The sequence below is a fragment of the Elgaria multicarinata genome, chromosome 11 (assembly GCF_023053635.1).
Source record: "Elgaria multicarinata webbii isolate HBS135686 ecotype San Diego chromosome 11, rElgMul1.1.pri, whole genome shotgun sequence".
Classification (NCBI taxonomy): domain Eukaryota; kingdom Metazoa; phylum Chordata; class Lepidosauria; order Squamata; family Anguidae; genus Elgaria; species Elgaria multicarinata.
The window spans coordinates 6,959,129-6,974,100 of NC_086181.1; the positions used below are offsets into that span (position 1 = coordinate 6,959,129).

General features: G+C 46.4%; 1 protein-coding gene across 1 annotated transcript in view; it reads left to right on the forward strand.

Annotated features, from left to right (window-relative positions):
- THRA (thyroid hormone receptor alpha) overlaps window positions 1–14,972 on the forward strand; it is a 147,832-nt gene that overhangs the window by 83,102 nt on the left and 49,758 nt on the right. Inside the window, exon 2 of the mRNA XM_063138042.1 lies at window positions 466–725. Coding sequence (XP_062994112.1) covers window positions 673–725 — 53 coding nt within the window. The 5' untranslated portion in view covers window positions 466–672. The remainder of the gene's footprint in view (window positions 1–465; window positions 726–14,972) is intronic.

Below are 14,972 nucleotides of genomic sequence, written 5' to 3' on the forward strand. Positions count from 1 at the left end.
TGCAGTAGCGGTGTGTGCTGTGAGTGCACAAGGATGCAGGAGTGGTTTGCACAACAGCCGATACTCATTTTTTTACTTTTGTGAGTAGGATCTGGTTGCAGTTGGGCATTAGCAAGGGAAAGACACTCTGTGCATGTTCAAAGGCATATTCCTTTCCCGGGGTGGCAACATATCAGGGCCTAAACCTTTTCTTCTTCCCTCTCCCTCCATTGTGCTCTAGTCCTTGACAGTTTATTTTACATTTGCGGCGCAGAATAAATCAATACAAAGCAGGCAGCCCAATGTACTTCATTTTGGAGTTTTGGGGTGCAAAAATTGGGGGCTTGTTGCATGGGGAGGGGGTTAGTATCCTAGGCTTGAACTTTGCAGACTTTTTATTACTGCTTCCTGTTATGACATCATAGAGGTAGCACAGATCTTTATTGCTATGAATAAATAAAACATTTTCCTTTCTTGTCTTTGTAGGGCCTCATCCCCACGTTTCTGCCCAGAATGCTTGCTGTTTGCCAACACTGAAGGAGGTGCAATGGGGCCTGCCTCCTAACTCTGGTTAACAGCCCCCTCCCTCCCAAATCCCAAACCCACATCTGTCGTGGCGACCGCGGAGTGTCGCCTCTGGGGGCGGAGCCCACCTCGGTCTCTCCTTATTGGTTCTGGATGGAATTGCGGTGAATGGAACAGAAGCCCAGCACGGTGGAGTGCCTGTCGGAGCCAGAGGACACCCGGTAAGACTGCCCAGCAGACGGCAACCTACTGTCCATTATAGACTTTGACCTTCCTCTTTTATGTACCCCAACTGGATACTTGATGGCTGTTTCAAATAGTGCATCTAGCTCTGGGTTTGTCTGAAAAAAAGCCACTAGTAGAGTCCTTTACCCCTGCTCTGGCGACATCCTTGTCAACAGCAATGTGACAAGTAGGATCTGCAACACAATGGGACTGTTCACATGACCAAACAACCCACTGACAGCCATTTTGAATATTCAACCCGCGACCACAGCTTGTTGGGTCATCCAAACCAGGCAAAGGTGGGTTGTATTAAAAAAAAACTTTGCAGAACCCAGGGTTTTGGGTTCTTTTAGAGCGGTTTAACCCCTGCACCACCTGTCCTCATTGGATTCAGATGACACAACAAGCCACCGTCACGGCTTGAATTTCCCAGGATGGTGCCCACGGGTACTGTCACATTGCAAATGTAGAAACCCAGTCAGTGTAGCAGGGTTTCAAACAGCCATGCCTTCCTGCAGAATATTATAAGCTGTACGGGGCTCAAGCCAGCCAAATCACTCTTCCTCTGTTCCTCACAGGTTCCCAGCGTGCTTCATTCTGTGTGTGTGTGTGTGTGTGTGTGTGTGTGTGTGTGTGTGTGTGTGTGTTGGCCCCCTTTGGCATCTCTTCTTTAAAGTTCATTTTGTACTGCTGCAAACCTTGGGTGTGCTGATGCCTCCCTCTTGTTTCTCAGTGCCCCCATTTTGGCTCCATTTCTGTCGGCACAGCAGTACTGACTTCCCTATCAGAGGGGGTGATGGAATAGGTGTAGCTCAAAGGGCCAGTGCGAGTTTAGATTGTTTCCAAGACAATTTAGTTCCTCGTTCCTGTATTCACACCCCTGCAAACACAAAAGCTGGTATTAGATATGGTATTCAACGTTTTCCTTTTAAAAAAAGAAGTTAGCTGTGAAATGGAGGAGCAACATACACACACACACACCAGCCACCCTCAGCTTTTCCTCCTGCCATTTCTCTTCTGTTACCATGACCCTGTTCAGATGACACACTAAGCCACAGTGGTTAAGCATTTTGAGCTAAACAATATGGCTTAGCGTGTCGTGTGAACCATTCCTAACTATGGTGGCTAAATAACCACGGTTTAAATACGCTCACTACCCATTTGCTGCAAAAGGGTTAGTGGCCCATCTATGGCTTAGAGTGTTGTCTGAACAGGCCCTATATGTTTTCCATCTTATGTGACTGAATATTTGTTGTTGTTGTTGGCAGGAACAACTTGTTGTGAGCCAAGCAGGCGAAATCTGGCCATGGGTCTCTCTAGTTGTCAACCCCTAACTATCATGGGGATGGGGTAGTATATGAAATTGGTGATTTCCAAAGGCTGGACTACAGCACACTGGTGGTGTCATGAGAGAGCTTCTAGCATATCACAAGGAATGAATTAAGCAGAGCCCCCTGAATCCAAATTCGCTGCTCTGTTCCTGCTTCCTTCTAGTCAGACTACTTCTAGTCAAACGGATGGGTCATCTTGCCATGTATCTCAGCTGCGTTTGTTTGGATTGTTCAGCTACTCCCAAGGCAGAGACATGGCAAAATTAATATTCACCTACAGGATCTTGCACAGAAATGGGGTGATGGTGGACAGTTCTTAGTTTTACGTACTCTAAAAGTAAATCCCATTTTGGGCATAAGTGAACGGTGCCTCCAGTCATAGGTACTGGAAGTTTGGGGAGCACTGCATTACAAGTTCCTTTGCATCCTTTCTACAGTTGTCAGAACCTGCATCTCTGAATAGTAGGTTGGTGTTTATTTTTAATTTGTTTGGTCCAAGCAAAGTTTTTCACAGAGGACTCTCAATGTATGGGTGGATCCTTCCAAGCATACATTCTTCTTTGATGGAAAGCCGAATACCTGATGTGCCAAGCCCAGGACCAATCCATGGGACTTTGTGTGTTGCCTGTGAGTAGATGCTAATGCAGAGCTGGAGCTGCTAAAGTACTGGTGTGGGTGTGTGAATGAGAGCATGAATCAGGGCACAGCCATGTGTGAAAATGACAGGACAGGATCCAAAATGTTTCAGATAAGATCTTGCTCTACATTTATGGTATTACAATCAGATTTCACAACTAGAACTGCATTACCTTACTGCCATATTGAATATGGTTAATACTCAATAACTAATAACTTACTAACTTAATAAGTTAATAACTTACGGTTATTGAGGAATAAACTATTGACTACATTGTTATTAGATAAGGGACCATCAGAACAGCAGAGTCCCTAAAATCTCCTCCTTGTCCTCTACCTTCTCTGCTTGTCCTATCTGTCATGGTGCCACTGTCTGAACTACTCTGGTGTCACGGTATGTTGCAATCCTACTATTGGCTTAGCTGCTCTGATACTACAGAGAAGCTTGGGAATTTTAAGACTAGGCAACTGGAAAATTTCATTTGAGGAATTAAAATTTGAATCCTTAGGTTATACTAAACTGGTAAACATTGCTTCTGTGCAAGGATGAGCTTTTGACCTGGTTCACACATAACACTAACCCATAATTTATTTAATTCACGGATTGTCGAACTCTGGGTTGTTGTGATGTGTGAATACAGCTGCCTACAATGCAACCATAGTTTGTTAACCACAAACAAACGTGCGCAGGTTGTTATGACGTCCGAATCCGGCAAGGGCAGTTTACGAACCATCCCACAACCCTAGAACAAGCCATGGTTTTCAGGGTTGTTTGTAAATCATCTCAGCCACCCAGCCTCATCAGGTCTGGATGTCACAGCAAGCTGTGCCCTGATATTTTAGTGTGCGTTCGTACTTCCTCATGTATAACTCTGACTAAATACTTCATAGATTGAAGCTGAATGTGTGAGCTTGTCTCCATAGAAAAGTCTTGTTGCTGAGGTGACATTAATAGTTTTGTCTGCAATTATTGATTTGTGATTGCTCTTTCACACATACAAGACACCACTTCTTGTTGCAACCATTGCGTATGCGTATGCAAACTTGGTGTCAGGCTTCCCTCTTACATAGAACCTTTCTGCCCTGATTAAGAACTGGTTTATATTGATTAGATTCTGATATGATCCTCACCATTAACCACACCTCCATTTTGTAATCCTTGAATAGGGGGCATCATATGAGGAAGGGAATTGGCGTTTTGTTATGTTTGTTTGTAAATTGGCCACTCAGCTATAATGAGTAGAGACTGCCTCCAGATGATCGAGCAGAGAAACTTTGCTGAAGTGTTTTTCTTTTAGGCTGCAAATGATTTAATATTCTCATTTGTGGGCAGGGAGGGCTGTTATAAAAGGTTGTGAGTTAGTCATTTTTATGGCCTCCTGAGCAAGGCTGTGTTCCATGTTTTCTGACTTGACTGGGCGACCAACCTGGCAAACAGCTCCAGGGACAACCAGGAAGCACAGGCTTGATATGTGTGTGCTCAGAATGAATGGACATGTGTTCAGAAGCAGACGATATATGAAAGAAGTTGCACATATTTATTTATTTATTTATTTATTTATTACATTTTTATACCGCCCAATAGCCAAAGCTCTCTGGGCGGTTCACATATCAATACATCTGTGTGAGAACTCGTGTAGAAACACTTGCAAGAGGTTGCAATCGTATCATGAACTGGTGGAGATATTGGCACACCCCCAGGCTCCTGGCGAAATTTGCAAGTGATGAAACTTCAGCTTATAAAAAAAGCATTGGCCAGTTTTGCTGTCATGGCTCATAATCATGAAGCTCTCTCTATGGCCCGTTCACTTATCTCAGCTTAACTTATCTCAGTTCTTGTGAGGACTTTTGTATGCTGAAAAGTGTCCTGAGATTGCTCTGGATTGGTGCTTTGTGACTTCAAATATCATCACCTCTTCCAGGATGCAGTAATACAATGTGTTGCATTTTGGGCATAAGAGACCCTGGTACAGTGTGTCTCTGACTAATCTACCTTGCAGGGTGGTTGTTCTGAGAATGATATAAATGAAACAACATAACAGAGTGCAAAATAACCATGTAGTTAAAGCACACAAGCAACAGCCATAACAAATTGGTCCAGCTCTGTATTTATTCTGGACCGTACCGGTGGTGTCCTTACAAATGGATGCTAAATTTTCATAAAGATTTAAAGCAGCCTTTCCCAGCTTGGTGCCCTTCAGAGGACTACAACTCCCGTCATCCTTGGCCATTCTGGCAGAGGCTATGGGAGTTGTGGTCCAAAACATCCAGAGGGCATCAAGTTGGGGGAAATCAAGGCTTCAAAGAATTTGATGTACATTGCCTTAGTGATTCTTGCAACAACCCTGTAAGGTAGGGTAGTATTCTTATTTCCACTGTGTTGCAGATTAGAAGAGAGGGCTGGAGCAAAGTGGGTGATTGGTTTTTCCTTAAGGCCACCTTGTGATTCCATGGCAGAGGCAAGACTCATTGGAGAATTCGAAGGGAGGTTATAGATTGTCAATTGGTGATAGAACTCATGCTTTGGATGCAGAAGGTCGTTCAGTTCCTGGCATCTCCAGTTCAATGGATTGAGATACATGCTGTGGGAAAGAGCTCTTTAAGCCTTGGGCTCTGGAGAGCCCCTGCCAGGAAGAGTAGGGTATGGACCACCATCATCCTTGCCTGACCACTGGCCATTCTGGCCAAGGCTTTGGGAGTTGCAGCCCAAAATATCTAGAGGGCACCAGGTTGCTATCCCTGGATCACACAATACTGGGCTGGATGAGCAGTCTGACTGGTATAAGGCAGCTGCAGATGTTCATCAGTCTTAGAGACACTTAGCAATAGTCATTCTCACAGATGCAAATATAATTAAGTTGCATCATTCGAGATACAGAGCTTGGGTATTCCCTGGCATAGAACCGTGTGTGTGTGTGTGTGTGTGTGTGTGTGAGAGAGAGAGAGAGAGAGAGAGAGAGAGAGAGAGAGAGAGAGAGAGGTGCTCGGTCCTTGGCGTACCATCCAGTTGCCTGCCAGAACAGCTGTGATTTGTCTCTTTCCAGCGCTGTTGCTGCAAGAGTGCCAATCCTAAGAAGGGCTTGTCTTCATGTGTGCCAAGCTGCAAGCTGGGTCTGTTTACCCCTCTGTCTGTGTCCTTTGGAAGGGGCAGGTGGGGGTGGGGGTCAAGATAATGGGCCCATTCTCTGACACTGGCATGGACTGGGCCCTCTCGGGCCCCCGTAACGCAGTAGGTATCCTTTGCCGGCGAGACTGCCTGCCTGTCAGCCAGCTGTGCTGCTGCCTCTGTTTGCCCAGACTTTTCTGGCAGCAAGTGCTGGCTGCCAGGCCAGGCCAGGAGGATGGGGACCAAATGACTTAAGACCTCTCCCCACCACCACCACCACCTCCACCACCAAAGTTGCAGATTTCTTTGCTGCACTTGCTGTTTTGTTACAGGGGTTTCCCCTTGCATTCATCCTCGTAAAAAGGCAAGGCTCCCACCATTCCTTTTCGTACAGATGGCCAGAGAAATAATAGCTTGGCCAAGGCCATTCAGTGCGTTGATGGCAGAGTTGAGTCTTTAAACTCAAATCTCTCCAAATTTAGTCCCGTCCCGTCCCCCCGTCCCCCGGTTGCAATGATGGGATTTTACAATATGTCTGGAGAAACGGAGGTGCTGTGGGAAAGACTGGAAAGCAACCTGGGGGCTGTCTATACACAGAGAAAACCCCGCGGTGGCTGCGGTTAGACGATGCAGGTGCAGCTTTGCAGCCACCGTGGAATTTTCCCACAAAGCTGCCGATTGAAAAAGTTGGTACTTACCTCAACTTTTTCAACTGGAGTGATGTCAGTATGGCTCTTCTGCTGTCTGACATCGCTCCAGGGCCGGTGCCTGGTGGAAGGTGACAGGCAATTGGTCGTCTTTCACCAGGAAGAAGACTGCGGCGGTTCCAGTACCTGGATGGCGGCCCAGAAACCCCGCACTCCCTACTCAGCGTTGGGATTACCCAACACCACCCCGGGAGACGGAAACTGTGGGGTTTAGAAGGGCGGCAGCCCCAACCCAGAACCATGTACACAAGCCCCCTGGTGTATGTGTGCCCCTGCCGTGCCTTCTGGACCCCGTGCTGCCTGCCCTCCCCTGAAACAGATCACCCCTCTAATGGACTAACCAAGCAGTTTCCAGCTCCATCATCTCTATTCTTGTTAGGAATGTAGTGGCCGCCTATTTTTGCCAGTACTGGGGTTCAAATATTTGCTCATTGTCCTTTGGGAGGCTGGCACTAGGCCATCAGAGATTGCAGAGGGCGAGATGCATCCAACGCTACAGTGGCTGTATGGAGGAACCTGGCCAAGGCAGGAATTTAGGAGGCTGAAGGGGCCTCCACAGAAGCCTAGAATGTGTGAAGAACCCAAGAACCCTGACAAACAATAAAGGATGCAAAGGATGTGAATCAGGGACAGATTTCCATAACCCATCCTCAGATCACGATGGGCTTCCTTGCAGACTTGAGAGTTTTCTATTGAGAAGAAGTTGGGGGCTAGCAAGGAACTTGCAGAATCTTAGATAGAACGGACCCCTAACGATGTAGTCCAAACCCTAGGAAGGTATGATGAGATATGCGCATACCCACACAAAATTACCCTGCAACTCACAGTGAGCCATAAACAGAGTGCCAGTGGCTGCATTGTAAAAGAACTTCAGATAACTCAAGAAAGCAAGCCAAACCTAGAGCCACCCAAGGCTCACCCAACAAATTCCTTCCTGTTGCCAATTTATGCTCTGAATTTATTATTTATTGTTTTATATATTTAATAATAATAATAATAATAATAATAATAATAATAATATATTTCTTACCTGCCTCTCCACTTGGATCAAGGTGGGGAACAACAGTGAATAGAAAACACATAAAAACTGATTAAAAACATAGTATACATGATTAAAACATCCTTAAAACATCCTAAAACATTCAAAAATTCCACTGGATAGGTCTGCTAGAATAAATTTATTTGTTAAATTTTTATTTGTTAATTTGTTTTATTTATTTGTTAAATTTATATGCTGCCTATCCACCAAATGGATCTCAAAGTGGCTAAAAACAATACAAATGCAATATAATATAATTATAAAAACAAGGCAAGTAAAACATCAATAAACACAACCCTGAAAAACTAGTTATCACCTATTTATTTATTACATTTTTATACCGCCCAGTAGCTCTCTGGGCGGTTCACAAAAATTAAAACTATGAAAAGCATAATAAAACAACCAACAGCCTAAAAACGCAAATACAAAATACAATATAAAAAGCACAACCAGGATAAAACCACACAGCAGAAATTGATATAGGTTAAAAAACGGATTTTTTAACATTTTTTACCACGAAAGGAGTACAGTTTAGGCGCCAGGCGGACCTCTCTGGGGAGCTTGTTCCACAGCCAGAGTGCCACAGCAGAGAAAGCCCTCCTCCTAGTAGCCACCTGCCTCACTTGCTTTGGTAGGGGCTCACGGAGAAGGACCCCTGTAGATGATCTTAAGGTCTTGGCAGGCACATATGGGAAGAGGCGTTCCTTCAAATAACCTGGCCCCCAGCCATTTAGGGCTTTGAACGTCAATACCAGCACTTTGAATCGGGCCGGGATCTGGACTGGCAGTCAATGAAGTTGTAAAAGGACTGGCGTGATGTGGTCTCGCTGATGACATGATAAGCTACGGTAGTTAAACATTTTGAGCTAATCTTTTTGTTGTGTGAACTGTGACTTTGTGTGTTGTATGAGCCATTCTTGACCATGGCAGCTACATAACCACAGTTTAAACATGTTAAAACCATTTGCTGCAAAAGGGTTAGTGACCTAGTGTGTTGTCTGAACAGGCCCTACAACTAACCTAGTATGCTACAGGCTGGTTTCCATAAACACGCCAGGCGTGCTACAACTGGGAGGGCTTCCGTGTTTTACACATCATTTACACATCAGCTGATGTGGGCCAAAGGACTCTCTAAATTGAACTGTCTTTTCCTGCCCTAGTCAGGGCTCTTTTAACAAGGAGTTCCAGATCCTGGAAGCAGCCACTGACAAGACCCTCTCTTAAGTCCCCCCCCCCCGCCAAATATGCTTCAGATGTTGGCAAGACAGAAAGAAGGGCCTCTCCCAAGCATCTTAAAGCTGGGGCAAGCTCATATGGGAGAATGCAGTCTTTCAGGTAACCTAGTCTCAAGTTGTGTGGGGCTTTGTAGATCGTAACCAGAATTTCAAATTTCGCCTGGAAATGGACTGATAGCCCATCTTCTTCCTTAGAGTAGCTAAGAGTGGGAGCTGAGAAGTCCCCAGTTCAAATTTGATCTCCACCATGAACTCACAGATGGCCTAAGCTATGCCTAGTTAAGGTTATCAGTTCTTTCATCCTCAGCTTCCCATTTGCAGCATGGGGATACTAATGCTGACCTACCTTCCAGGGTTGTTGTAAGATGGCTACATTAATGCATGTAAAGCGCTTTGTAAATGCTGCAACTTTTCTGTCTTGTTGTTGCCATTATCAGCAGCAGCAACAGCAGCAGCAATTTCCAGACAGGAAGATGTGTCAGGTCTTTTGTAGCAAAAATAACGAAGTGTCTTGTGGCATCTTGAAGACTAGCAACTTTATTCTGGCATAAGTTTTCATGGACACTCTCCATTTATTATTATCCTTCAAGGGTCTTGTAGGTGCTCACAGTGGTGAAGATTCCCTAAGACAACACTGAAAGGCACGTGCTGGCTGAGCTCATTGCTATGAGCACCTCAGCTCTTCACTTCTTTCATTCTTGCTCCCTGCCTTGGAAAAATTTGGCTCCAATTGACTGTCAGTGAGGAAGTTGCATTTGCAGTGGTTTGTGACTCGAATGCCTTTTTGCTGGCAGCAAACCTGATTTTTGTCAGAGGATCATCATCTGCCTTAATACACATGTACAGACACGTGTGAGTGAACATGTACCATTGCATAAGAGACGGTAGTGTTTGATCTGTACACACATGCTTGTATGGCCATTGTATATGGACTTCTGTGTGTGCATATGTAGACAAGGCAGACACCCATTACTCCCAGCGTCTGTATATTATATTTGACTCCACCTGGACCCCCCATCCGTTGCACATTAGGCATATGTGCAGTGCAGGAGTTTCAGTTGCCAGCTTGGTGGCCTCCTTTCGACAAGAAGAGCCTGCTAGTGCCTGGGCTATAAACTCCCTGATCCCAGCTCCTACTCCAACTTTAGCCAATAGAGGTGGCTGGTCTCCTGTGATGAGCACACCTGTCCACAGGGTGGCAGCCTTGCTCCATAACTTGCCCTCTAAAGGGCATTTACCTAGGCAAAACTATTCAGGGAAGAATTAAGTCCAGCAGATGATAAAGGGTGTTGGGTGGAGGCTTGCTGGACTTGGACAGAAATGGTGCAACCCCAGCACTGAGCAACCAGTGACTGAGGGGGGATTGTGGAATAGGTAATATCTAAGCACTGTCCCCAGCACGGATGGGGTTAGCAAGCCAAAGAGCCATAAACATTTGGCATCAGTGTTGTTGTTAATCTTAGAATAATATGAAGCCACAACCTACTGCACCCTTCCCCAACTGGGTATCCTCTAGATCTTTGGGGCTACAACTGCCATCAGCGCCAGCCAGCATGGCCATTGGTCAGGAACGGTGGGAGTTGTAACTCGAAATATCTGGAGGGCACCAAGTTGGAAGGGTGAGTCTGCTGGCCTAGCTGGGTGTAAGGAATACTTCAAGCTTGGATTGCCTTCAGAGGGGACAGCTGTGCCTGCCAATGCCTCACCACCTAGGCCTGGAAATTCTGCTCCACTCTCTGAACCCACCCAGTGTTATCCAGGGTTATTGTATTAGAATCTTGCATTTATTTTTTTCTGACCACATCTGTACCCCACCTTTCTCATAAGGAACTTCATGTGGCCTGCATGGGGATTATTCCATTTTATCCTCCTGAGGTGAAGCAGTCCAGTTCAGGCAACAGAAGTTGGGGTAGCAGTTTGTCAGTGCTTTACCTTATGATATTTTACCACCGTTGGAGGCGGGGGAGTCAGATTTTCGGTTATAGGTGCCATCAATGCCATGGGCTTTCTCATCTCCCAATAACTCTGTGAGACAGGATAGGGTAGGTTGAGAGAAGCAGGCTGGCCGGCCACCAGGGTTGGCCCTCCTATGCAGCTGGTTGAAGCGGTCTGCTTCAGGCAGTGCCCTGCAGGTGGGAGAGGATAGGAGACAGGAATTGGTGTCTGAATGGTGCAGAGAGACTTTTTAAAGTGTTGACCTTTGCCAGGGGGATTTAACCTCCACTAAAGGCCACCCGGTCCCAGTAAGTTTCCTGGCCAAGCAGGGATTTGAACCCAGATCCCTACAGGCCAAGTTTGGTAATGTATCCGTGCTGTAAAGCAGTGGTAGTGCCATTTCCCTGCCTCTAGTCGCCCTCCTTTGTGTAATTTTTAAAAAAGGAAAGGAAACTCCAGTTTGGTTTTGTGTTCGTGTGGTGTGGTGTGGTGTGGTGTGTCAGGGGAGGGTGAGGGGAAGCGAAGAATGAGGCCGTTTAAATGTTTTTCTTTAGGTGTTAAAATATCTGAAGTCTTTGGGGTGTCCTTTGTTTGCACACTGTGCCCATAGGAAGAGCCGCCTTTCACCCCATAGAATGCAGGGACCTGGAGCTTCTGATCCTGGAAAGGGAGCTAGACCTTCCTTGGAGGCTCAGCCGTCCCAGCATATGCCCCCACTGCAACCTTTCGTTCTTGCCACTTGGGCCCCGGGGCAAGTTTGTTCCCACAGGTTTGTCTGCTGCTCCCAACTTACACAAATACGTTCCTCAGCCTTGTGTGGGAGGGAGAGCATGACAGGACAGCCCTGAGGTTTTGCTTTCTCCAGAAAGGGATTGGGGGGGGGGCACAACCATTTCCTAGCCTCATGTGGGAGGCAGGACTGTGCAGTCTAAGATATGTGTTTTTTGTCACCCTGCTCCTTGGACAAACCCTTTCTGTGCACAAACCTCTTTGCCAAGTATGAGCTCATCAGTGCCCAGGTGTGTACATTGACCTGCAGGTTTTTCTTGTGTACATATATGGTTAGTCTTTGTCTCACTGCTGTCTAAGTGCTGCAGTTGCACCAGAATGAAGAAAATTGCAAAATGTGGTATTAGGTGGAGATACCTGCTTCCTAAGAATCTCAGCTTTCATTGCGTAGCCCTTACTGATAGGGTACTGGCTTGAAAGGCCATGCGCAGCACCTGCTGGAATCTCAAAAGTTAGATGAGTTTATGAATAAGATTCCTAGCTGTCACTCGGACTAGAGCATTCGTCCTTCCAATCATCCCTGTGGGCGGAGCTAATATCAATAGACCATGCTGCCACCTGCTGCAAAGAGCTAGTACTGCATCCTATTGTAATAGACAAGTTCCCCAGAATCTACAAGTCTAGGAGATTTGGGGAAATCAAGGGGTTGGATTTGTTCCCATCCCTCTGTGTGTGTTTAAAGATAAAGGGTATTGGATTTAGCCTCTAATCCTCTACCAGCAAATCCTTCTGGCCCCTGCTCACATAAGGTGCTAACCTATGTTTAACTTCTAAAATGAGAGTTACTGGGGCTTAGATCTCCCTGGAATCCATGGCCTTTCACCTAGATGGGGCAGAATGAGTCTATTTTTCCTATGTGGTGAGTAAAATGCACTCTGCAGTTGCTCAGAGGCACTGTCTTGCCAGAAAAGTCCCAGATAATGCTCCACACAGGGGGTGGTTCAGTAGATAGTGACCCCAGGAGTTCTCACCAGGACCTAACATGGACAGTGTGAGAGAAGCTGCGAGCTTTGATGATGGCGTATGAAGTGTTTCTCTGGAATGTTCATAATGTTCCTGGAATTCTAAGTTCTGCAGCGAACATGAGCTAAAGGGCTTGTAAATAGCTGCTCACCTTAAGGTGACAAAGCACAGAAGTGGAAGTTGGGTTTCCCCCCCTCTTGTGTACCAAATATGATTAACAGTAGTATGTGTGGGAAGGTGGGGTAGGAGGGGGGGAAAACAAGTGAAAGGTGAGGGATGGAAACTTATTTGCATGACTGGGTAAAATGTTTTTTCCTGGAATTCTGTAATGTTTTGAAGGTATTTGGTGCTTGTCTGTTCTTGCCCAGGTTCTCTGCTAATTGCAAGGGCGTCTGTCAACTTCATGTACAGAGGTTGGATGTATGAGAGCCAAGACACTTCTTGGGTTCTATAGTTCTGGTAAAGGTGGTGAAGGCTGACTCACAGATGATAAAATTTGCACACGGAAGGAGGCTTTTCTACTTAGGAAAAGAATTGTCTCCTAACACACATGCACGGAGATATGGTCATGAATGTTTTGAATATTTAATTTGCTATATTTTGCTCAAAAAGTGGGTGGAGACAAGGATTATATTTCTGTTGAGTATGGGCTTTTCTGCATGAGCCATTTATCACAGGGTCATCATTCCCTAGTCATGATTGTTTATGGGTTCTCCAGTTTTGTTTCTGTGTCTAACCAGCCCTTCAAGGTTGTTTTTAAAGCGGGGAAAAGTGGCATTTAATTGTGAAAATGAAATAAAGTGCAATTTCCTGTTGTATACTGGTGCTATTCTGGTATACCACAGTGCCACCTAGAGGTTATGTAGTGGAAAAGCAGGAAAGGAAATGCTCCTTGTCTAGTGCTCTGATCTCAGTTCTGCGACGAAACCAAAAGTAGAGGCAGCAGATTAACAGCCTCTTGTAGAAAAGCTCAATGACATATGCAGTCACTTGCTGCATGCATTTGCATTCATACCCCACCTTTCCTCCCAGGTCCTCAAGGCGGTATATATGGTTCTTCTCCCCACCACATTTTATCATCACAACAACCCTGTGAAGTAGATTAGGTTGAGAGATTGTGGCTGGCCTAAAGTCACCCAGTGAGTTTTATGGCTGAGAGGAAATTTGAACATAGGTCTCCCAGGTCCTAGTCTGACATGCATGCGTTTCAGGAAACTGCGACTGGCTGACACTTCCCAGCATATTCATAGTAACTGGGTTTGGATGACCTCCCATGGCTTGTCATGGGTTATTTAACTCACCATGGGCCGCGGCTCCCACGGGCACCAGGTTGCATATGCAACCCTAGCATAACCCATGCTCACCAGGTTTGCACGACACAAGAACCCCCAAGCAAGGGATGCATATTCAAAACGGTTGCTGCATACACCCCACATGTGCCACTGTTGTGTCGATCAAACAGCCCCAGTACGTGTCCACACATTAAAAATAAGCCACAGCGTTTGTGATTGTTGCATGGGCAGGCGATATGTTATTTCCTGTATGGGAGTAACTCACATATAGGAATTCGTAATGCATCACGGGTTGGAGAAGGCAGGAACTGGGGATCTAGGCCTGCAGGGTGTTCACTCCTTCGACCCGAAGAAAACAGTATAATCTAGCAGATTAAGATACAGGAGTGGTGGACCCTGGGGTTTGGAGCTTTCATCCCAAGAGGTTTCGCTCCACACCTTCAGTGGCAGAGCGTGCGGAAGACCCTAGGTTCAGTCCCCAGTACCTATGGTTAAAAAAGAACTCTGGTAGTAGGGCTGGGGAAATCCTCTGCCTGAGACTTTGGAGAACTACTGCCAGGCAGCGTAGAAACGGCTGAGCAAGATGGACTATGGCATTCCCATGCTTTCATATTGGGGAAGTGGGCAGCGAGCAGCAGGAACCGCTGGGCTTCAGTCCTGCATATTTGGTGCCGGCTGCATCTTTGTGAGGTTGTGTTTGTGAGCATTGCCAAACTCAGTTCTAATAGTACACAGGAGTCTGGAGGCAGAGTCTGCTCTGTTGGGAGGGGTTGTGGCTCAAGGGTAGAGCACAATCCCCGGCATCTCCAGGTAGGGATGGAGAAATTCCTGCCTGAAAGCCTGGAGAGCCACTGCTGCCAGTCAGTGTCGACGATACTGGGCTGGATGGACCGATGGTCTGACTCCACATAAGGCAGCTTCCTGTGTCCCTACCTTCCTTTCTTCCTCCTGTACCCCACAAAGCTGGAGCTCAAACCAAGAGCATTTGCTTGCATTCCCTATTCTTCCTTCTCCTGCTCCCCATTGCCTGCCCAGGGAATCCCAGATGCCGAAAGGAGGAATCTCCGTGCCTCTTGTGCTCCCCTGCCGGGCACACGCTGTCCTCAGGTGCTGAGCTGGCCTTGCTGGCAAGGGGCCAAGCAGCATCATGCAGCCGCTGTGGAGGAACAGCAGAGCATAGTCTGGCACCGCTCCCAGGAACTCCTGGTAC